This window comes from Delphinapterus leucas, chromosome 1 (genome assembly GCF_059928025.1).
Source record: "Delphinapterus leucas isolate spDelLeu-1000000601 "Yukka" chromosome 1, BTC_Dleu_Yukka2, whole genome shotgun sequence".
NCBI lineage: Eukaryota > Metazoa > Chordata > Mammalia > Artiodactyla > Monodontidae > Delphinapterus > Delphinapterus leucas.
Genome location: NC_143129.1, coordinates 93,720,998 through 93,744,234, shown reverse-complemented (window position 1 = coordinate 93,744,234; position 23,237 = coordinate 93,720,998). Strand labels below are relative to the sequence as shown.

The window sequence follows — 23,237 nt, the reverse complement described above, 5'->3', positions numbered from 1 at the left end:
ATGTATCTTTTTCTTGTGTACACAAGTTTTATTTGACTGAAGCAGTTGGAAATGGGGTGCAGTCAGTTTTGCAAGGGCTTGGTAAATAGGCTTTTCCAGAAATTAGCAAGGGAAAAGTTAATGTTGAGCTACTGAGAATTTCCAGATAGAGCAAACCAGTTCCATTTCATTCATTTTCATTTTTTTAGACTCCCTATTTTGTCAGTTGAAAGAATCCATATCTTCTAGATCAAGCATTCTGTTTCCATACATTTTTATAAGTACTCAACTAAAATGATTTTTTTTTCATTCTAGTTCATTTTAAATGTCAGCCTACCCATTAATGACTAGCCTTAGTATGCTTATTTATCTTATCCTCTTACTTTGAGTTAAAGGGGGAAAAATTCTTAGCTACAGATACTACTAGAACATTACTGAATGCTTACAGTGGTTCATGTACTATTCTGAACTCTACATGCATTGCTTGCTTAATCCTAATAACCTTCTGAGAGTAGATGCTATTATTCATATATTACAAGGAAATTGAGACACAGAGAAGGCAAGTATCTTGCCCAAGGTCACACTGTCATACACTGCAAAAACTTGAAAGTCTAGCTCCAGAACCAATCCTTTCAACCACTGCACTGTGCAGCCTACCTAGGATTGTTTTTGCTTGCTAAAATGGCTGTTGTCACTGAGCACCAGCTTTCTAAAGTTCGGTATCCAACAAATACTTAGATACTGACATATGAAAATAAGACTTGCTTTGGGGTCCGTTGTCTGGTAGGGAAGAGCCTGTGTGCAAGATGCAGTGACAGGTTGGAGGGAAAGTCCTGCTGCTCCCACCAGCCTCAAAAAACTTGCTTTTCTGGCCTTCCCACAACTCCTTTTTTTAAAAAAATTATTCTTCTTAAGCTTTTTAAAAATTAAATTTAATAAATTTTTGTAAAATTAAGTTCATTTCTCCTTTTGAGGGTGAGGTTGAAGTAGACTTTCTTACCAGCTACAGAAACGAGGTAGGAGGCGTCCATGATATTAATCCCCAGTGTTTTGGCTCTGGCTACCAGGTGAAAGGTGGGGATGAAATATGCCAACTGACTGAGGAGAAAAGACCACGTAAATATGTAGAAAAAAGGATTCTTAAGAAGAGAAAAATCAAAGAGTTTTTGTTTGCAGCTCCACAAAATAGTCTTATTCCCATAACTTTCTTCATTAGTTTTTTGGAAGAGTCTGTTCCTGTTAGGTTCATTGTTGAACTCTTCATTTTGATTTTGTGAGACTGTTAAACTTATACCAGGTTGTCCATCCTGCATAGTATTGTCCCTGATGGCAGACTCTTGTATCTCACTGCGGCATGATGTTTCTGTCCCACATGCTGCCTCTGGACCACTTGCAGAAAAGCTGCTACTTTTATCTTTAATATCGGAATTGCTCTCGCTTTTGATATGGGTGGGTCTCAAGAGCATACTAGAAGGCACCAAATGCAATGTGATTGCTCCAAATAATATAAGGGCACCTAAACAGGAGAGAGAAATTGAGAAGTTAAGCTAAAAATTACCTCTCTCATTTCACAATACTCTGTATGCTTAGGCTCAGAAGAGGCCCCACCACTAAATATTCAGTCATAGTGCAGTAATTCCTGAAAACACTGCTTTGTCCTTGTATTTAGCTGAAAGCATTTAAATCCATTGACTTAACTGTTAGCCGTACATACTGCTGTATCCTTGTGAAAACAGGGAGTCCTTGCAGATAGAAAAGGGGAAAGCTGTGCCACTAGGGGGCATGGAAGGAGAGTTATTTGTGCTAAAGGAAAGAAAATGGTTTGGGGTGGGGGGGAAGTCATTTCAAATGTTAGAAAATTACAGTGTGTTTTAAATATCCTGAAGGGAGGGTGTAGATTTAGGTACAGAAAATACAGAATTAGGTAACGGGAATCATTTGGAAACTGCCTTAGAAGAGGAGATAGCCTGTCATCCCGTGATGTTTTAAATGTCCTCGAAAGAAGACATGCCAGTGTTGCCTTTGAAGCTGAGTAGTTGCTTGACTTCAGCGTGTCCTGACCAAAGCTGTGACCTGGGTGTGTTGCTTCTAGAGATAGAATTAGCTGTAGGTTCTGCTATCCTGTCTTATGGATTTGTCAGCTGGTCTTGTTCACCATGAGACTACTGGTGGTTTTTTTAATCAGGAAAGGAAAAGTTCAACAAAACTGCTCTGTGGATAGGAATAGGCTTATATATTCACATATATGTACATATACATAGATTTTTTTCCCCAATACTTTGAGGTTATTTTAATCCAAATGTTTTATCTCAGGTATGAAGAAAATTGTGGAGTGAATGGTTTTTATTCATTTGTGAAAATTTATAGTTGACAGTATATAAAAGATTAAGTATTAAGGAACATAATCCTCTTTTCACTCAATTTTTTTCCGTCTATTTTAGTGAATCTGATGGAGGAGACTTTTTTAAATGCAGATTTTTTTCTTAAAGAGAAGATTTGAAGAGAATGCTTTGAGTAGAGGATCCTTGTTTCCGCAGGAGTACCGCTTTCCCTGCAAAGGTGTGTTTCCCCAGCCGCATAGGTTGCCCTCCATCCCCTCAGACTTGAACTCTATGGTGAACTCTGAGTTGCCTGCATGACGGGCAAAGCCTGCAAGTAGTTCAGAGTCTCTTTTGCCATATATTCTCCAAGGAAGAATACTTTACTTTAGAATCATGCTCACTTCCTCTGTAGTCATCATAGAGAGGGCTCAACATTAAATCTTACAGAGTTGATGGTTCAGAAACTTAGAATGACTCACCTGTCCAGTCATATAGATCTATCAGGACTTTTGTAAAAGGCGCCAACAGAAATGTCAGTCCCATCCCTGAACGGGCAATAGCTGTAGAAAGAGCTAATCGTTTTTTGAAGTATTTGGTAGTGACCACAGCAGCGACTTGGTACAGGAAAGCAGAACCCAAACCTAAAAGAAAAACATAATAGCTTGGAATCACTTTCACATTAAGTGGCTTGGTACTGGACAAGATATTCTCCTGGACCTGAGATAATATAAGTAGGCCTTTTGAACTCATGGAGAGTAAAAGGGAAGGTTCCTGGTTCCATTTTTTTTTTTAAGTCTTAACTTTTACAATGGACTCACCAGGTAAAAATCCCATAGTCACACAAAGAAAGGGAATGCTTGTAGCCCAGCTGCTGATCAGATATCCACCAGTAACAAGGAAAGCCCCAAGAATGGAGGCAGTTTTCTCTCCAATTATGTCACAAATAACAGCAACTAGGGGACCTTGGGAAAAGAAACAAATGCTAGTTAAATGTGCTCTGGCATCCCTTATCTTCTGGTGTGCAATTTAAATGGGCAACTGAAGGGAAATAAGAGGACTCTACATTTGTGTATCCTTCAAAAAGGTGTCTGTATTGAGTTTCTTAATATTCCCAGCCCCACACTATTTTGCTTTTAGGAAGAAGTTTTGTTGTTTTTTGTTTGTTTTAAAGAAAAGATTGTAAATAAGCAGGTTTGGAAAGGAAGCTTGCTGAAAATGCATTGTGAAACCTCTGCAAAAAACGGTTGCCTCTAGCGACCTATGACTAAGTTCAATTATTTATCTACACCATGTTCTAGCTCCAACTAGAACTAAAGGAAGAGGAATTGGTTCTGTCTTTTAGAGCTTTATGGTCGACATTCCAGTTGAGAGGCTGGCTCACTGGACCTCTATTAAGACACTGTTGAAAGAAACAAGGCATGAAAATTGAATCATGGAATTAAGTAGTTGGATTCTTCACCTTTCTTTGTTTAAGCACTAATTTTTCTAGTTTTTCCAAGTCAAGCAGAGGCTAAACACTGCAAGTCCTTTTCTCAGCTTTACATGTTGATAAATGAACCTGAGTTTTAGCAAAGCTTCAGTCTTGATTGACTGACAGGTGAGTCTTCTTGGGATTGCCCTTTGGTGGTCCTTTTCCTTGGACAGCAAGCTTATTGATGGCTTTATACCTGCAGAAAAACGAAGCGATGACATGATGGATCCAATCCAACCAGTTTGCTCTGAGGTGCCTTCAAACTCTTCTTGAAAAACCACAAAGAAAATTGCAAAAGTCTTGGTCATCCCCATCACGAATACATTTACCTAAATCAAAGCAGACCAAAGAGTCCAAGTCGGGTGGTGAGTAAGCCATTACAGGGGAGGTTGGAACTGCTGGAGGCTCTGATTCTCTGTGTCACCTGTATTTTACCAGTTTGTTTGCCAGTTCCTCTTTGTAACATTTTAAATTTTAGGGGCGGGTTGTCCACTTAGAGTGTCTAATCACTTTACATGAAAGCATCTCATTTAATTCTCATTACAAAGGCATGGAATAGGTGTGTCAATATTGTATTAGAAATTCAGGAAATTGAGATTTAGCTTAAAAGTTGCTCAAGATGGGGATGCTGGAGCTAAGACTTGAACCCAGATAGACTGACTCCAGACCAACCACTATACCATCCTGTTACAGTAGCATCTGTTAAAAACAGCTAATTCCAGTTACCTTTGTGAGAGATGTGTGTTGATCCAAAAGAATTGTTCTGTCAGTCCTTAGGTTAGCTTTGCTTTAACTCTGCTTTTGAGCTGAGTACCCTCCCTCACCTGGTATATAAATACGGCAACCATAATAATTTATCACCCAGTTGAAGCTCTTTGAGAGTGAAAAGTAGTGCTATTAATTGATGCCTGGACAGCAAGGGTAATGAGGATGTATGGTCACCTTACAGTTGGGTCATGTGCCCCACCCTTTTTTTCTGTCCCATCTAACCCTTTTGCCCGCACCACCCTCCTTCCTTCCACTAGGGGGAGCTCCTCTTTTGAGGTCAGGTTTTCTTTCAGTGGAGTACCAGCTGTTTGTTTCTTGGAATTCTGATTAGAAGTGGGGCAGTGAGGAGCAAGGTTCTGAGGGGAACTAGAAGGGAGGCCTAGCCAGGCTCTGCAGTCAGTCAAAGCCCAGGAGCCACTTGTACTCACTCTTGTCTCCAGGGGCTTCTTAGTGGCCCCTTTCCTTTCCTTTTTTTCAGTGGCCTTGGTGTTTCAAGGCCACTTTCTCTGCTGTCAAGCTGGCTAGGCATTGTGGAAGGACCACAGATCCTGGGTTCCTTTTCACTGATTCTTTCTCTGTTCACCTGGTAAATATTTCCCCCTGTGGTTCTGCAGTCATCTCACTTTATACCTGTCCCATAGACAACCATTCAGTCTCAAGGTTTTAATTACCACCCTTGAACTCATGGTGTAGTTGTGAATACTGTGTTCCATCTGCAGTCAGCCTGCCTCGGCCAGAATCCTGGCTCTGCTTCCTATTAGGGGTGTGACCTTGGGCAAACTACGGAAGTTAAGCTTCCTCTTTTATAAAGTAGAGGAAAAGTAAATGTCACCTAGCTCATAGGACTGTGAAGACTGAGAAAATTCTGGTAAAGTAATACTTAGCACTTAATACTCAAACTATTAACTATGTTTTTGTTATCTTGTGTAACCATTCTGCTCTCCCAAGAGCTCGAGACTCATATTAATGTCTACCATATCTTTCTAACTCAGGTTAACTTATCCAAAACTAAACTCATCTTTCTCTTATCCCATGCCTACTCTTCCTTTTCATTTCTCTTGATTGGTACCATCCACCCACTCACCCAAATCAGAGACCTGCCTCCACTTAGGAACCTCCTTCCCTCAGCCTCTACCTACTGAATAAAATAACCAAGGCCTTCCCCTCCATCCTCTCCGCTAGACTCTTACTTCAGACTAGTATTATTTCTTGTCTGGAGTAAGGGACTAGGAGTCAGTGGTGGTGCTCCAAGGTTGCAAAAGATGGGGTGGTGAGGAGGAAGTCTCTTAATGTGCTTTTTCCCATTCTGATTTGATAGAAGCTACAAGACTTTCCTTATTTAGAGTGAACAATGCTATGGACACCAGGGCTATATATGCAAAAATGAAAAAAGCATTTTATCAAGCACTTTGTAATCATAACGTGCCTTAAAGGCACCTCTATCAGGAAATGAGGCTAGAGAATATACATGAACCTTAAATGACCCAGACTTGTTTCTTTCAGTTTAAAATACAGGGCGGTGATTGCCTCCTCTCATGAGCAGGGAATGTGACAATGAGGCGTCATTCTATAAAATTACCCTTCCTCTTTTTCTGTGGACATGGGTTCTGTGCTGGCATCTACACGATGCTGGCCTCTATGTTCTTAGCCATCTGAGTTTGGCTAGCTACTGGTCCCCCCAATTTAGCACCTTTCCTCTCTGGTCTTTCCTTGGTGTCTGGGCATAGCAGCTGTAAGTGGATATGACTTGTCTCTAATAACTGGGTCTGTGCCTTCCACTGTGTATATCATGAAGGCCAAGGACATAGCCTTTGTAGCCACCCTGCCTCCCTCCCTTAACTTGTAACCTTCCAACTTTGTTTCTGTTTTGACTCAGAGCTATTAAAAATCTTTTCCCCAAGGTCCAGATATTCCCTTAGTTAACTAAGCAGACTAGATAAATCTATATTATACTATTTCATCTCATGTTTTGGACCAAGGTTGATGGGTTTCAGTCCTGTTCCAGAGTCCACATCAGACACTGTACATGGGCTTACCCCATCATCCATCCATCCATCCATCCTCCCATCTGTCAACAGGTATATATTGAGTGCCTACTGTGTTCCAGGCTATTTACTAGGGCTTACAGTGGTGAGCAAACAGACTTGGCCCCTGTGCTCATGGAACATTCAGTCCTGGGACACAGGCTGAATACAGAAAACAATCATGCAAGTATGTAGTTATAAAGTATGGTAAGTTAGAATATGAGTCATTTTTTTTTTTAAAGTAGGGAGCTCTTGAAGAACATGTTATTGAGTTTTTCACTCATCTTTTCAGGAGCTCATCTATTATAGAAAAGTAGACTTGTAATTTATGCAGACACAAAAGCATCGTCATCTTAAGTACCCACATTACCACTGTGGGTGATTGGTCTGAGTTAACTGTTAACATTTTGAGGACCCAAAATGTTTTTTTTGTGTGTGTGCTTTTATAAGTAGCATCACACCCAAAAAAGTGGGACATTGTTTATTAATCTGGTTGTTAGACAACTTTTCTTACCAGCAACTAAATTGATCAAATAACTTCCTATCCTCAGAGGATAATACAGGAAAAGGAAGGGTGGTTATTGGGGAGAAAGGTGGGAGAATTAGAGATCCTCACCAACAATGCCAGTTCTGCAAAGCCTGTGATGTGGGGAGGTGGCCCCAGTCACAGGAAGGCTCTCAGACTTAGGGTGTCCTTAGTTTCCTCTTTAGTAACACTTCTGGGAGGGAAGAAAAAGAGATTCCACATTCTTTGGTAATGAAGCTAATGTTTAACAAATAGTCCTGTGGTTCGGAGTTTTGTATTATGTATATCCTGGCTGAGGACTTCTTCCCCTCCTTTCCCCTTCTCTGTCATAAGGGAGGAGGTGTGGTATTTCTACGTTGTGGGCTTCAGGGTAGTTAGTAGTCACCAGGACCTGCACTCCCTTCCCTGGGAGCTTCTTACTGTAGGGCTGGGCTGGGGAGGAGGATCAGGAGGGAAGGGTGTCTTTGTGAATACATCTCAAAGTTAACTTACTTGGGAACACTTAAGAGGAATTGGGGAGCTGGTGCCATTCTCAGGGTGGTTTGGGATATAGCTGTGATGGGATTCACCAATCCCATCAGAATGAGCATGCTGAGTCACATCACCACTGTCTCACATAACGACCCCAAGAGCTTCTGGGAGGATGAAGGAAAGAAGTTAATTAAAAAACAGAGTGCGGAGTCCAGCTGCTTATGGATGAAGGAGAAAAATCAGGCTCCAGTTTCAGAATCCACATCATTCTCTCCCTTTCCAGACATGTCAGAAATATACATTGGGCCTAACTCTAGCATAAGTTATGGTTGGCGGGGATGGGTTGGGAAGTGGACAGCAGGCAGAACAGAAGAAAAGTCCCTGCCCCCTAGGAGAGACGGAGGTTGCTTCCAGCAGGGTTACGTCTATGCTGGGCTGAGCTGGGGAACTCCCTCCCCACCCACCCCTGCAAAAGCACTTTTTAGCGGTTTCCAGTGCTACTTCTGGGATGGTTAAATGTACGATTGTCCCCAAATCCTAATTGCCATGCAGCGAGGGCAGAGCTGCTGATGGTAACTGGAGCAGAGCACTCTGTAGGTTTAAGGAGGGGTAGGAGACAGGATGGAATGCTTCTGCTTTCACTCAAGGAGGACATTTTCAACTTTCTCTTGGGTTCATTGGCAGTTCCTGGCCTTGCTCTAACCCCCTTTCCATTCAAATGTCAAGGATTTCATAAGTGATCTTAGTCTGCTCTGAGCCTTTCTCAGGGAGCCTTCTTTCAGGCAGTAGCAAAGGGGAAAGTAAATTCTTACCAGGAAGAAATGAAACACAACCATCCATCCCCAACCTCCATCCAGGGTTTTCGTGTAGGGTCGGACCTTCCCCTCCCTCTTCAGCATGACGCTTCGTTTGTTTTAAATGCAGAAGATCCCTGTGACGAATCCAAGACAGAGTTGACTCAGTTGACAAAATGATCTTAACTTTTATTTCCTCTGTGGTATAAAACCACTTGTACTGTAATTTTTTTTCAGCCCACCTCTGAAACTAGATGATTTCTCCTCATTTCTAAAGTTTACAGACTCTCTGGAGTTTATAGACTCTCTGATCTCAACCTCAAAAATACAAGCAGGGCTTTGTACCATTTGGCGGATTTTTGTGGAGGTCTGCTGCCTGGCTTCCCCTGGAAGTCCACAGGGAGCTGACAGTTCTCTTGGAGTATGTCCTTAGTTACATATAAAGTCTGCCCGACTAGACTGTCCCCTTATCCTCGTTTATTCCATAATCATGATCCAGGCAGAACCATGGGAGAAATGAGAAAAAGATAACAAAAGGCTGTGATGTGAGGGACATCAAAGCCACCACATAAATCTCTCTTCCATAAATCTCTCTTGAATGGCCTCTGAAAGATGACCACTCAGTTCACTTCAGGCAGGAATAGCAAAGGAGTTGATCGCAAAGCCTGACCTCACTGATTGTGGAGTGGCCATTCCTTGCACTATTCTCCCCCCAGGTCTGCAAACCAAATCCTAGGGCAAGCTGTGCACCGTCCTCTGGGTAAGCTCTTGACTTTAGAGAAATAAAAAAGGGATGGGGAACTTCAGGCTTGGAAATTCCCTTTCACAGCACTTGCTAAAATGAAAATGTTCTAATGGACTAAATAGACATGACAACAACATGCAATGACTGTTCCTCGAATGGATCCCAGGCCAGAAAAAAGTTGGAAAGGACTTTAGGAGCTGCGTTGGGGAAATTGGAATGAGGACTGTATAGCAGACCAGGTTAGATCTCTTAGGGGTGACGGTGGTCTCGTGGTTCTGCCGAAGAATGTGCTTGTTCTTAGGAGGCGTGTGCTAAGAAGCTCAGGAGTGAAGTGTCATAGAGTCTGCTGCCTTCTCACAGGTGGTTCAGTAAAATAAATATATAGAGAGAGAAAAAGCAAAGAGAAAATGTAGATATTCTGAGAGAGAGGGCGGCATTCTTTATTTGCCACCGGCAGGTAGGCAGGCAGGCTCTTTCTTCCTGGGAAGGAGAATCTGCCAGCACGGCGTGTGGTACGGCCGTCTGTCTGGTGAGCAGGCCGCGCAGGGAGAGATGCCAGTTGTTCAAAACACTATAGAGGACCAACCCCAACACACAGACCCATTTTCATCCTACCTTTGATGTGGTGTGTAGCAAGGGAATCCTCCACAGACTTGAGACAATCTGGGAAGAAAAAGAAACTATACAATTTTCCAGAATGTTGCTCTTTTTCTAAGGCGTTTCATTCTTCTGCCCTGTGAAAACAAGCAAGCATTGTGAGAGCCCAGGGTTAGAGCCAATTTAGGCACTCCTGCCAGTGGACTTTACTTCCTGAGGGGAGGAGGAAAGACTGTAATTTGACATCATCCTAGGCCCTCCCTCCACCCAAAAGCAAGCATCAGAGTAAACCAAGTAGAAAATCCTTTGGGTAACTGTTGTTGATTAAACCTGGAGGCCCTCACACTAAGGTGGCTCTAATGCCAAGTTGGCCTATGTTAGCAAACCAAAATCAAAACAGGTTACGAAATGGAACCTAAGGATGACCAGTCACAAACAGCCAGTCAGGAATTAAGCTGTGGCCCATTAATGACTTCCTTGCTTCGCTTCTGCCCTCTCTATAAAAGCCTCTCCCTGAGCTCCCGTTGGTGGAGCGCTCCTAACATCTTCCAGTTTGACACTGCCTGGTTTGAATCCATTTTTGTTCAAATAAACTCTTAAAATTTTTAATATGCCTCAGTTTGTCTTTTAACAGTTCTGGTGTCAGAAGAGGGAACAAAGGAAGGAGACCCCGAGCAGCCACAGATAGGTATCTGCTGAGCCCATTGGCTTGCTGGTTTCTAGCTGCCTCTGGAGGTGTGGGTAAGTCCCTCTCCCACCCCAGCTCCACAAGCTTTTGCAGTATGAACTGTCAGACTTTAGTTGAGCCTTTCTTCTTCCAAACTGGGTCCAGAAACTGGTTGGAGTCAGCCTGGGTCCGGGGTCAGACTGGGTTGGACTTAAACTGGGCTGGTCCTGTGTGAGGTCTCAGGTGAATGAAATTTTGTTTTAAGGGTGAACAAGTAGGCTATTCTTACCAAAGATAATCTTGTACTACAGTAGCCACAGTTTATCCACTTATGAGGTGCCCTAGAGAAAAAGGGATCCCAGCCAACCCTTACAATAAGGGTAGAGGGAAAATTATTCTTCCTCCTCTACAGTTTCTGGTGACCAGGATGACACCTGCTGGGACACTCCACTTGCTTTAGAGCCTGCTGATGGGATCCCGGGAAAGCTGGCAGAAGCCCATAAAGGGTGAGAATTCTTACCAGAGTCAGTTCTTCTGGACCTCCACCTGTGGTGCCTGGTTGAGAGAGGAAGGTACAATTTCACAGTGTTCCTTCCATTCTAGATTCAGATTGGCAGGAGAAAAATGTTTGTAAGAATTAGATCTTTGGGGGCTTCCCTGGTGGCATAGTGGTTAAGAATCCACCTGCCAATGCAGGGGACATGGGTTCGATCCCTGGTCTAGGAAGATCCCACATACCGCGATGCAACCAAGCCCGTGTGCCACAACTACTGAGCCTGTGCTCTAGAGCCCTCGAGCCACAGCTACTGAGCCTATGTGCCTAGAACCCGTGCTCCACAACAAGAGAAGCCACCACAATGAGAAGCCCGCGCACCGCAATGAAGAGTAGTCCCCACTCACCGCAACTAGAGAAAGCCTGCATGTAGCAATGAAGACCCAATGAAGCCAAAAATAAATAAATAAAATTTATTAAAAAAAAAAAAGAATTAGATCTTTGAATGGTGGTTTGTGAACTTTCATTTAAGTCCCCACTTGTTCTTGGTCTTTTTACTCCCAGGGACAGCTATAGCTTTCTCATTTATCTTGTTATGTCCTGAGAACTTGGCTTGGCTTTCTGCCCATCAGGGCACACAGGTTGGCAGTTCTTATGTGTGCAGGCAGCTCAACTGTCACATTGGGGACCCCCAAAATGTGGCTGGACAGAAATGCGGGTTATCAGCTACCAGGTGAATTGTCTTTCTTTCTTTCTTTCTTTTTTTTTTTTTTTTTTTTTTGCGGTACACGGGCCTCTCACTGTTGTGGCCTCTCCCGTTGCAGAGCACAGGCTCCGGATGCTCAGGCCCAGCGGCCATGGCTCACAGGCCTAGCTGCTCTGTGGCATGTGGGATCTTCCCGGACCAGGGCACGAACCCGTGTCCCCTGCATCGGCAGGCGGACTCTCAACCACTGCGCCACCAGGGAAGCCCTAAGTCTTTCTTTCTTTATCTTTGGGAGTGGCTCTGGATCTTGGGGCTGGGGGAGTAGTATCTTTTGTACTTTCTTTGGGGATGCCTCTTGCATCCATGGTTAAACCATGGTTTTGTTTTTGAGTCATTTGATAGGGATACCTTTTGTTTAAAAGTAAAAGAAAAGTTTGTTTAGTATTGCCAGGAATAGTTACTGTTTGTCCCACCTAAAACGTGTTAATAAAATATTTAAAAGGATTTTTTTAGTGATCTTTGTGGTTAGAAGTTGGCCACTCTGGGGAGTTCCTTGATGGCCTAGTGGTTAGGATTTGGTGCTTTCACTGTGGAGGCCGGGGCTCGATCCCTGGTCGGGGAACCATCCCACATGCCATCCTGCTTGCTGCGTAGCGCGGCCAAAATGCAAAAAAAAAAAAAAAAAAAAAGTTGGTTATTTTGGAAGCTGATATTCAGAGCCTGATAGGAACTGTTTTTAAGGGCTTCTCCACCAAGCCGAAATGAAATTATGTACCCAGAAGGAAAGAAAAACATTCTGAGGCCACTGTGGAAGAATTTACTAAAACATTCAAAAGATGCACAGCTCCAAATCTGGAACATAGGAATCTTTTAATTTTCATCTTAGTTGGAAATCTCCCTGACATAAAGAAGCAAATTGAAGATAATATAGTTGGATGGGTGGGTTCACTGGGCCTCAGGTGGCAGCCCAGTTCTTTGAGGAATAAAGAACAACTACTTGTCTTACAAATCGAGTTTTGACAAGAACAGAAATGCAGCTCTAGAAACAATGAAAAGTCTATCCTTTTTACCAATCTCAAAACCTCCCCTATTCAGCTCAGAAGGCTTACAGATATTATAAAACATCTGGATTTAGGGAATAAGAGTCCTTCTTGGTGGAACTTACATCCTTTTTCTGTGCCTTTGAGCTTTGAGATGTAAGCGTTCTGCATCTCAAGTATTTAGAGCCATTTCTTTGAAATGTGGACTTCAGGGAGGTGATTCTTATTAGAAGGACAAAAACAAAAGTATGTGGGGGGCGATTTGGAAACTAGGTGAAAGTTCTACTGAGTTAAATTGTGGATATTCATTGACTAGATCATTTCCAAGTAAGATAAAATACTGAAACATTAATTACTGAACACAAATTTATCTACTTTTGGCATTTTATCTACTTTGGCTTCTTATTACAGAGGAACTAAAGATATTTGGGTTTATTGGTAAACGTGTTTTATGCCATATCGAAAAATTTACTGTGAGGGAGAATATACTTCTGGAAATTATGAAATGTATTTATAAATGTGCCAATCCACAGAATGCTAGTGTAACAGTCCACAGTTGCTTGCTTAGTTTTCACTAGGAAGTAAGGATTCTAAGGGTTACGAATTCTAATCGTTATATGTAATTTAAAACTACTAAAATACAGGGGTGAAAGGAAACAACTGTGTGAAAAGTAGGAAGGAAAGTAGAATGTGTCTGGGGGTAAGAAAAGGTATGGAAGGACTTTATTAAAAGTCTTTTTGTCATTTGCAGAGAGTTATTGTTTTACTCTGATGCTTTCACAGAAATGCTTCTTTGTCTTTAGAGTTTCATGGAAAGATCTAGAATACAGGTTTCTGATAAGTTTAAGAGCATAAAAGTGAACTGGGTAAGAATTTTCAGAGCTAATGAAAAAACTGGATTCATCCTGAACAAGAATTAATAACATATGATTAAATGAACTGATGAGGATGATTATAATGTTTTTTACAACTTTTTCTTTGAAACACTGCTGATTCCTTAATGTTTTGTTTTCCAAATTTAAGGAAACCTTTCTCTCTTAAGCTGTTTATGACTTAAGGCAGTTTGGTAAATTATACCTTTGTAAACAAAAGTGAAACGTTTTTTTCCCTACCTGATCCCTCCAGAATTTGGAAATTTGTTGTGTAGTCTTATTTTCATGGCAATATAGTGATTTACATAAGCCAAATAAGAATATGTTCTTATAACAGGACACAGTTGGAAGCCTTGGTTATATTACCAAGGCTTTGACTAGAATGTCATATTTGAGAATATGCATAAAATCAGATATGACCAGACAGTTTTAAGGAACTAAGGCTGACTTTATGGAGGCAATAAAGCTCCTAAGAAAAACTGGCCTGGCATCTTGTTTATAGGGTTCCAAGAAACCTTACCAGGTGAGTAAGGAAGGTCACTTCCTGGCAGGCCTGAGAACCTCAGGATATCTTAGGGACCTTGAGAAGAGAGGAATTCACCCAAATCTATAGGTATTCCAGATGAAGTCTGAAATGACAAATCCTTGACTTGACTTCTTAATCTGGAGAGCCTTTAAAAGTTCAATCTAAGATTCTTTATGAAAAGTCCTAGCAAAACAGATTTAAAAAGAGCCTATATGGTCAATTACTCTTCCTACTGCACCTCTGTAAATAACCAGCCTAAGCTTCATGAGACTAGACTTATTCTGCAAACAAATTAGTCTTACTGTGATTATCTTTGATAGAAATGGGGGTGATTATAAAAAAAATTATGTTGCAGTAGAAAATTATAATACGATCTTGTGGATATCAGATTCTAGTCCTATTCACTGTCTTTGAGCTTTTGTTATATACCTGTAAACCGGACTGGATCCTGAATTGTTCTAGTTTTCTCAAATATCTGGCTACTCTCCAAACTAAGATTTCCAGTTTTCTCCTACCCTTCTGCTTTGAAATCACTAAGAGCAAAGACTATCCTTGAACCTCCTTAGAAGGGACCGTACCAAGTCAGCAGTCAAACTTCAGGGCCTTAAACCTTGGGTCCATATCTCCCAGTTAAAAAGGGCTCCTCCAGACTCTTGGAACTGTACAACTGGAGACCTAAAATTAAAATTGGCTTATGGAGGTTCCTCTCCAGAAGCAGATAGCATCTTGAGATGGACAGCTCTCCCGAGGTCACGGATCAAGATCTTTATTTCCTATTTGAAACCTTTATTCCTTTTGCCTTTTCACTACTTGCTTTTTTCTCTCTGTTAATGCACGGCAAGACAATGCTTCTCTGGCAACTATCGCTGAATCTTGCTAAGGCCATACCTACAAAACAGAAGTCCCTAGGTTTTCTTGGTAAAATAATTTGAGATAGTAGAATTGCTTTAGATTACTTGTTGGCTAAACAAGGAAGAGTCTGTGCCATAGCAAATACCTCTTGCTGTAGCTGGATCAACACCTCTGGTAGTGTAGCAAATGCAAGAAATTAACAAGCCACTTGGCTAAGGCAACAGGAGGCCATTAGACTAAGGTGGCTCTAGTGCTGTGTGGCCTACATAAGCAGACCAAAACCTAAGCTTGTAAATGCCTCAAGGTTATGAAATGAAAACCTAAGGACAACCAGTCACATACAGCCAACTAGGCTTTAAGCTGTAGCCAATCAATAATTTCCTTGCTTTGCTTCTGCATTTTCTCTGCAAAAGCTTCTCCTTGAGCTCCTGAATGGAAGAGCGCTCCTAACCTCCTCTGGTTTGTCAGCACCAGCTTCACATCGATTTTTGCTCAGATAAGCTCTTATCATTTTTAATATGCCTCAGTTTATCTTTTAACATTATGCTCAAGGCAGGGAGTGGGGCCCCAGAGTTGGGCAGTACGTTTCCTGGGCCATAAATGGCAATCTGCAGCATATTTGTGTACCTTCTGTGTAATGACTGAAGATTCTGGTTAGTACTTTGGAGTTCCAAGCCCTCTTTTAATTACTTTTCTATACATGTTACCTTAACTCCAAACACCTCCCGTGAAAGGTGTATACTTATATTTAATTTTAATGAAACTTTTTTTTCTATTGCATTTTGGAAATGGTTAAGGCTGAGTCTCCTAGAACATTACTGGGACAATTCAGTTTTCTTATCCCATTTCCTTCCTCTGCTCCACCCTCCACATCAAAAAAGAAAAAAGAAAAAAAGTCAACAGGAAATTGCCTTTCATCTTCCCAGCACCAACGTTCCAGGTTTTAAACCAGAGTGTATTTTAGGCTGATGTGTGTTTTTCTGGTTTTATCTGGAAAATCTGCACATATTTATTATGCATGTTCCTTAAAAGGTAAGGGGCTTCTCAGGCTCTTAAAACCAACTCTATAATATTTTTGATTCAAGCGCTAGCAGAAGCACAGCTTAGTGGTTTGGGAAGATGGCCTCTAAGTTAACAATGGAAAAGATTATGCAATTATGTGGGTCTGGTGGTAAGGATCAAACAAACCTTCAGCAGAAGACAAAACCCAAAAGAGGGAAGGTGAGTGTTTTTCAGAGAGTTATATGTAGTTACTAACGTAATCTAGAAAACATTTTTTAGTAAACATCTGTAAGACTTTGTTTTTGGTAGGTACTTGTTGCTCTTTTAAAGCAGGGCTATCTATGATTCTGATCACAGGATGACATGAGGCTAGCTTTGTATTGCTAGAGAGCTCTGATGCTGAGGGCTGGGTCAGATTTGAAATGTGGCAGAACAATGAGTCATTCCCAGAGGCTAGGAAAGCTGCAAAGAAAGAGGCTGTCAGAGATGAACCCCTTGAAACATGTCTTTCATACAGAAAGCTTTGAGGTATAGTGGGAAATGCAGACTTTGTTAGAATCTCAACTTTGCCATTATTTAAGCCTGCACGCTCTGGGCAAGTTACCCTCTCTGAATCTGTTTCCAAACCTGTAAAATGTGGCTAATATTATTTACAAGTTTGTTGTGAGGACTATGTATATACAGTAACTGCACATTAACAGACCTGCTATTGGTACTTAGTTTATTAAAAATGGTTCTTATTAATCATGTGGGGCTTTATATCAAGAGCAAAGAGTTCTTAAGCCACCATTGGGATATTAGTTAAATTTTGACATCTGTACCCAATCGACTTAATAAAGCTTACACGATTTTTAACTAAAATAATTCCCTCAACCTCTGACTTTCTAACTCTTGGCCCTAAAGTTATTCAGCAAGGATGCAGCGTGATTTTCCTGTCACCACTATTACCCTCACCCCACTGATAAATACAGTCCATGAAACTTTTTGGCACTTAGGGACTTAGAGTATAATACAAGCACTACCAAGATTTTATTTTCCCTGTCCTCACTCTTTGTGAAGAAATGAGTTAAGATTTGGGGAGGGTTCCCACCATTCCTTAAATTATAAGAGATCACTGTGCTTAAACTAGCACTTTATATATTTGTAGTTGCTTGATATTTTTGAATAAATGATATATATTCTTTGTATACTGTCAAATATTAAATTGCTAGACAGCAATATGAGCTGCATTCAAATTCAACAAAATGAAGTCTTTTGTATCTTCTTATGCACCATTCTGTTGAGAATGATAAAGCCTGAAGAGAAGATAATGTCCTATACTTTCAAACTGGTAGATTTTCTTCTGGCCAAACATACCTACTTCTGTAGTAGTCTGGCTGTTAAAAGTAAGGCTCTGACTTGGAGGCTTGGGTCCAAATGGTGACTCTGCTAATTCCTTAGCCTTAGTTACACAAATGCAAAATGGGTCAAATTAGAGTACCTACCATATAGGGTTTTTTTTGACAACTATTTATGAAACTTTTATGCTTCCCTGTAATATTAGAAAAGTTTGTCAAGTTTACAAAAAAAAATTCCTACTGCCATCTTTATTACAACACACTGAATTCAGGAAAAATTCTTTGCAGATTTGATATCCTTTTGTTACATTGTATTCAATATTCTGTATTTATTTAGTTCTGCTCAATTTTTAATGCTTAAGAGTTTAAACTTTTTCTCCATACAGGTTTTTTTCATCCTTTATTAATTCCTAAATGCATTATTGTTTTTGTCGCTATTGCAAATGTTTTCTTATTTTCTATTTTGAGGTATAGAAGAAGCTTTTTCACTTTTTGTAAGTTGATCTTCATCTTGTAATTCTGCTGAATTTTTTATTAGTTCAGGTGGTGTTTTTATTAGTTCATGTTTTTTAATTAAAACTGTTTTATTGTGGTAAAATACATAAAACAAAATTTACAATCTTAACCATTTTTTTATCTTAACCATTTTTAAGTGTACAGTTTAGAGGTATTAAATACATTGATATTATTGTTGCCACCATCACCACCATCCATCTCTAGAACTCTTTTCATCTTGTAAAACTGAAACTCTGTACCCACTAAACAGTAGCTCCCCATTTTTTCCCCTCACCCTAGCAACCACCATTCTACTATCTCTATGAATTTGACTGCTCTAGGTACCTCATATAGGTGGAATCATACAGGATTTGTCTTTTTGTGACTGGCTTATTTTACTTAGCATAGAGTCCTCCATGCTATATAGCACGTGTCAAAATCTCTTTCCTTTTTTAACACTGAATAATATTCCATGGTATGTATATACATTTTGTTTATTCATTCACCCATCAACAGACATTTGAGTTGCTTCCACCTCTTTGCTATTGAGAACCCATATAGGGTTGTTAACGAGAACTGAATGTGTTCCTAGCATATAGTAAGTACTTATGATATCTACTATTATGTTTTTATTATGGGGTAGGAGTATGCTTGACTTGTCTTATATATCCATGGATGTTTCTGTGAGAATCTATGTATTTCAGGAGCTTCCGAAACAGAATGGTTTGGAGCAGTTACCTTTTTAAGAAAAATTACAATTTGATAATTGAAAAAATAAACATTTGATAAGAGTTTAAAGAATTCAGAAAAGATCCAAGCTTTCCTCCAACCAGTTTTATTAAACATAACAAAATTCTGTATACAAAGTGACCTACACTTGCTTCAAAACATACTTCCCTTAACTAGTATTTTGATAAGTCAATTTTGATAAGTCAGAGTGTCAAAAAGCAGCTTACTCTAAAATTAATAGAAAAGTGCCTAATGCACATTACATGAATGGCCTAATTACTGGAACTCTAATAGCTCTATAAGATAATTAACATAAGGTACGATTGAGTCCCCGTGACAAGCTGCTGGAGAACTGATACAAGATGTCAAGAGGCCATTTTGTGCACTGCCACTGTGATGCCATCGTGTTTCTGGATCATAATGTTCCTGAAAGGCAAAGTGGAAGATATTCAGTAAAGTGTTGCAAGTGGGAGTCGACGTTAAGATTAAAGATGCTGTTTGGTTTAGGACACAACTAAAAAAATAATACTTACTTTTCTATGTATGAAAGCAATATCTAAATACAATAAAACATTTGGGAAATACAGAAAAGTATAAAATATAAGAATGAAATTAATTCTATAATCCTATCACTCAAAGACAACCACTATTAATATTTTCCTTTTTTAATATGCATGTATACCATATATACATTTTTTCTCACTTTACAGAACTGTGATCATAATGTGCATAGTTTATTTATTTAAAATTTTTATTTATTTTTGGCTGTGTCAGGTCTTAGTTGCAGCACAGTGGGATCTTTCATGGCAGCACGAAGGTTCTTCATTGCGGCACACGGGCTCTCTGGTTGTGGCACGTGGGCTCAGTAGTTGCAGCGTGCAGGCTTAGTTGCTCCGCGGCATGTGGGATCTTAGTTTCCTGACCAGGGATCGAACCCGCATCCCCTGCATTGGAAGGCGGATTCTTAACCACTGGACCACCAGGGAAGTCCCTGTGCATAGTTCTGCTTTTTTCATTTACTATTATTCTGAGGACCCTCACTTGGAATGTCTTTGGTATTTCTATTACTACAGACATTGTTTCTGTTCTTTGTTTAGTCTTCCTCTGTGTTATTTATTGCTTCTTTTATTGATAGTTCGTGACTCTTCATTTAAATGTCTTTGTGGTGTGAAAGCACATTAGCTTTAGAGATAAATCCATCTGCTCCTGTGGTCCAAAGGGTGGAACCTTCCTCCACGTACTTTGAGAAATCACTGATGAACACAGGGCAAGCCCCAGTCAAGTTTCCCAGGGATTGATTTTTCTGAATGAAAAGGAAAGGAAGGGATCTGCTGCCATCTACTCACCCATTATCTGATTCTAGACACACCACAGGAATATCAGTGGGGTCTGAGGTTAGCTTAGCTGCTTGCTGGGCTAAAACAGATATCACCCCAGCATGCTCATCTGACAGGGTTCCGCGGCCTGGAAGACAGAGATGATATCACGTTGCCTGACTGTCCAAAAATGAGTATAGACGTATAGTAGAACTGAATTGAATTATTCACAAAAAGAAGGTTCAGCTCATGGTCTCTTAGGTTAGGTACTGACATAAAATGATTCTGCCCTGATACTCAGTGGTTACATCAGTGAGAAAGCCAATAACAGCTTTTAAGTCAGTAAAAGGCCGTAACACTCAATTTTCCAAGTCATTCCCATCACCATCTCTAAACACCTTCTCAAGCATATAAGGAAGCTGTAATTCAAGTCAATCTGAAAGCAAACTGAAACGAAGAAATTCATAGGTGAGACTGACAAAAACCAGTAAGGGCAAGAGACTTGCTGAAACTAATTAATTCCTCATGGAAAATCTGATTTCCTTCTACTGAGATCAACCTCAAAGGATATAAAGATCTTTACTCAGGAGTTTGGCTGTAAGATCACCTTAACAGCATGTATAAATATTCTGTGAGCAATTATTTCCACTAGAATAAACTGGTTTTTCAAATAGCAACAGAATTGGCTTTTTACTAATGTTTGTTTTAGCCTGTAGATAATAACTAAATCTTGGATGTCAGGTACAAAACGTAATTACTAAGTTTACAATATCTTTCTGTATATAAAGGCAACACAAGCCCATCTGCCTGAAACTAACTCAGGTAATAGACATGCCAGTATGGCAGAGTTGGTGCATTTACTGTTGTTACATAAAACATTAACTGGACACACAGTGCAGTCTTTTGGGCGAAGTTTTCTTGAAGGAGTACATTTAGTTTTACATTTCTGCACTTGAATTTCAGCCTTTCCTTTGTGAGCCTGGCAAGTGCCTCAAAAAAAATCTGCCTTTTTTCTTCCAACTAAACTGATTTGTGTGTAAAACCTGAGTTACAGACTACTTCCTTCAATTACCCTCCCAGCAAAAATTCAGAGCTTTAAAAAGTCCTGCAGTACAGAGGAGTAAGGAGCAAGGTGTCCTGAGTTTACCAGTTCTGACATTACTTAGCTGAAGGCTTCCATTGTTACCTTTCTGGATTTATTTTCTCATCAGTAATTGTTACCATTTATTGAGCATTATGTCTGGGTTCTGTGCTGAGTGCTTTACATATATAATTTTATAGTATTCTGATTAAGAGGCTTCTGAGCCAGACTCAAATCCTAGCTCAACTACTTACTAGCTGTATGGTCTTAGGCAAGTTAGTGAACCTCTGTGCCTCCATTTCTTTATCTGCCTAACAGGGTTGTCATGAGGATTAAATGACTTAGTATACACACAGCACTTAGAACGGTGCCTGGCACATAGTAAGAGCTCAATAAATGCAATTCCATAATAATAATTCTTATTAAGCAACAACTCAGTAAAGAAACTGAGGCTCAGAAAGGTTCTTTTTGGTCCAAGCTGACACCACTAGTAAATGGAAGAGCAAGGGGTTGAAGCTAGGTGTGTCCAACCCTGCAGGCCCCATTTTTACTACCTACTCACTTACTCTTAAGTGAAGTTGGACTAAAAAGTAACACCACCCATCTAGCAGGGTTATTGTGAAAATTAGAGATAATGTATACAAAGCTTCACAGTCCCACCATATGGCATAAATTCAATAAATGGTAACTGCTGTCATTGTCTGAAGTCCTTTCTAGACCCAATTTAAAATGATTAAAATACTACTTTAGTAGAAACGACTCTGTAGTGCTAGAACTGCAAGGAACATTTCTCCCTTTATAGAGAAGTTTCAATTTCCTAATTTTGTTATTTGGGGATGATCTCTACGCTTGCAAAAGTCCCCAGAAAGTGGCAGGGTAACAGGAAATAAAAACTAGAGAATAATAGCACACTAGGCTCCCAGTCAACATCAAATGCTGTGCAATCCACCAAAGGGTTGATGTGAGATACTTACAGCCCAAATTGAGTCCTTGTGAATCTGTGCACAGGACTCCAACAATGGATGGATTCTTCATTCTAATTCCAGGAACGCAGGAAGAAGAAAGCAAATGATGTGGGAAAATGAATTTAAATAATTATAACACAAATATGCTTTCTCTGTATCAGGCATTGTAGTACTTGAAATCAGTGTTAATCTTTTTTCACTATCGCCCACTCCTGTCCCAAGAAAAATTAAATTACAAATAACTGATTTAAATAGTTAAACCAGTTTCTCTCTCATGAGAATAAAGACCGTGCCCAGGTACTGTTGAGCTCTGGAGGGCCACAAACATTGCAATAGTTGGGATTTTGTTGCCTTCGTTAAAACTGCATATGTTAACATACTCACTTGAAACAACTGTTGAAAAACTCTTAAGTAACACGGGCTGCCTCCTGGAGGGGTAGTGGGAAGCTGAGGGGCACTGATGCGAGGGAGGTGTTTCCCTGTACGCCTTCTATTTTTCCAACTTTGGATTTTCCGTAGATATTACTCATTCGAAAAATTTAACGGATGCCTTTCAGCAAGTAACTGGTTACACCCGGAAGGAAATACGCTGTGTGTGTTTATGTTTATAAGGCAGGGCTCTGCACAAGTGGTACTTCCTTCTCCCAAACGAACCCGGTTCCTAAAACTCCCGAAGAACGACCCTGTCCGGACAATTTCAGCACGAGAGTCGGGTTTGAGCTCGGGCCGCGGAGACCCGCCCGGGAGGGAGTGTGCGGAGCCCCGGCGGGATTTAATTCCGGGTCATTTCGCACCCACACCGGAGGCCCCGGGACAGGGCGTCCCCAAGACGCCCGGCCGGCGCTCGCAGCTCGCGCCCTCTGTCCCGTTCAAATCCCCCAGCCGCGACCCCAGGACAGGCCGACGAGAATAGTACTCACGTGTCCTCCAAGTGCTGCTCTAAAGTTGCCTCCATCCCGCCGCGAGTCGCCTTCTTCTTCGCCGCTGGTCTCGGGTGCCCCTCGGTCGTTCACATGACGCGAGCGGGCCGTGGGCAAGGACGGTGCCTCCAAAGGGACAAACTTCGTGGCGCAGCCTCCGCGTTGTGTCCAGGATGACATCTTTACGCGCCCGCCACCGCGAGCCGGGCGGAGGTTCTGCTGCCTGTGCAACAGGCGAGGGGACGGCGCGGAATGCCGCCGTAAGAGGGAGGCCTGCAGTCGTCTCTCGGAGCCGGCCTCCTGGCCTGTCCCTTTGTCTCCTCCATAAAGACCTTTGGATTACAATTCCACCGACTCCAAGAAGTCGGGCCAGACCCTGTTGAAGTTTTACAACAACCCGGGCGGTCCGACGGGGCCTCATACAGGCGGTGGGGCAGAGAGAGACAAGAGAGACACAGGACCCCGGTGAAGGGTCCCCAGGCTTATAGGGGAAAAGACTGGACACAGGGACTAGAGGACGAGATGGAACAATGCTAATAG

The 23,237-nt window shown here is 41.1% G+C and overlaps 3 protein-coding genes across 3 annotated transcripts in view; 1 reads left to right on the top strand and 2 right to left on the bottom strand.

Annotated features, from left to right (window-relative positions):
* The window catches only part of SLC16A4 (solute carrier family 16 member 4), a 21,383-nt gene extending 12,924 nt beyond the window's left edge, over positions 1 to 8,459 (bottom strand). Inside the window, exons 1-5 of the mRNA XM_022584113.3 lie at positions 8,373 to 8,459; positions 3,968 to 4,100; positions 3,119 to 3,262; positions 2,780 to 2,941; positions 980 to 1,495 (exon numbers count right to left, since the gene is read on the bottom strand). Coding sequence (XP_022439821.1) covers positions 980 to 1,495; positions 2,780 to 2,941; positions 3,119 to 3,262; positions 3,968 to 4,100; positions 8,373 to 8,459 — 1,042 coding nt within the window. The remainder of the gene's footprint in view (positions 1 to 979; positions 1,496 to 2,779; positions 2,942 to 3,118; positions 3,263 to 3,967; positions 4,101 to 8,372) is intronic.
* Positions 1 to 23,237, top strand: part of RBM15 (RNA binding motif protein 15) — a 76,294-nt gene that overhangs the window by 36,311 nt on the left and 16,746 nt on the right. The window contains exon 2 of the transcript XR_016394501.1: positions 1 to 23,237. This exon is cut by the window's left edge and continues 26,973 nt beyond it. The gene's annotated coding sequence lies outside the window, so the exon portion shown is untranslated.
* LAMTOR5 (late endosomal/lysosomal adaptor, MAPK and MTOR activator 5) lies at positions 18,506 to 22,806 on the bottom strand. Its single transcript, XM_022584112.3, has 4 exons — positions 22,698 to 22,806; positions 21,787 to 21,848; positions 19,762 to 19,879; positions 18,506 to 18,841 (listed from the first exon to the last, which is right to left on the bottom strand). Exons 1-4 carry the CDS (start codon positions 22,730 to 22,732, stop codon positions 18,781 to 18,783), a joined length of 276 nt encoding a protein of 91 aa, XP_022439820.1. The 5' UTR covers positions 22,733 to 22,806; the 3' UTR covers positions 18,506 to 18,780.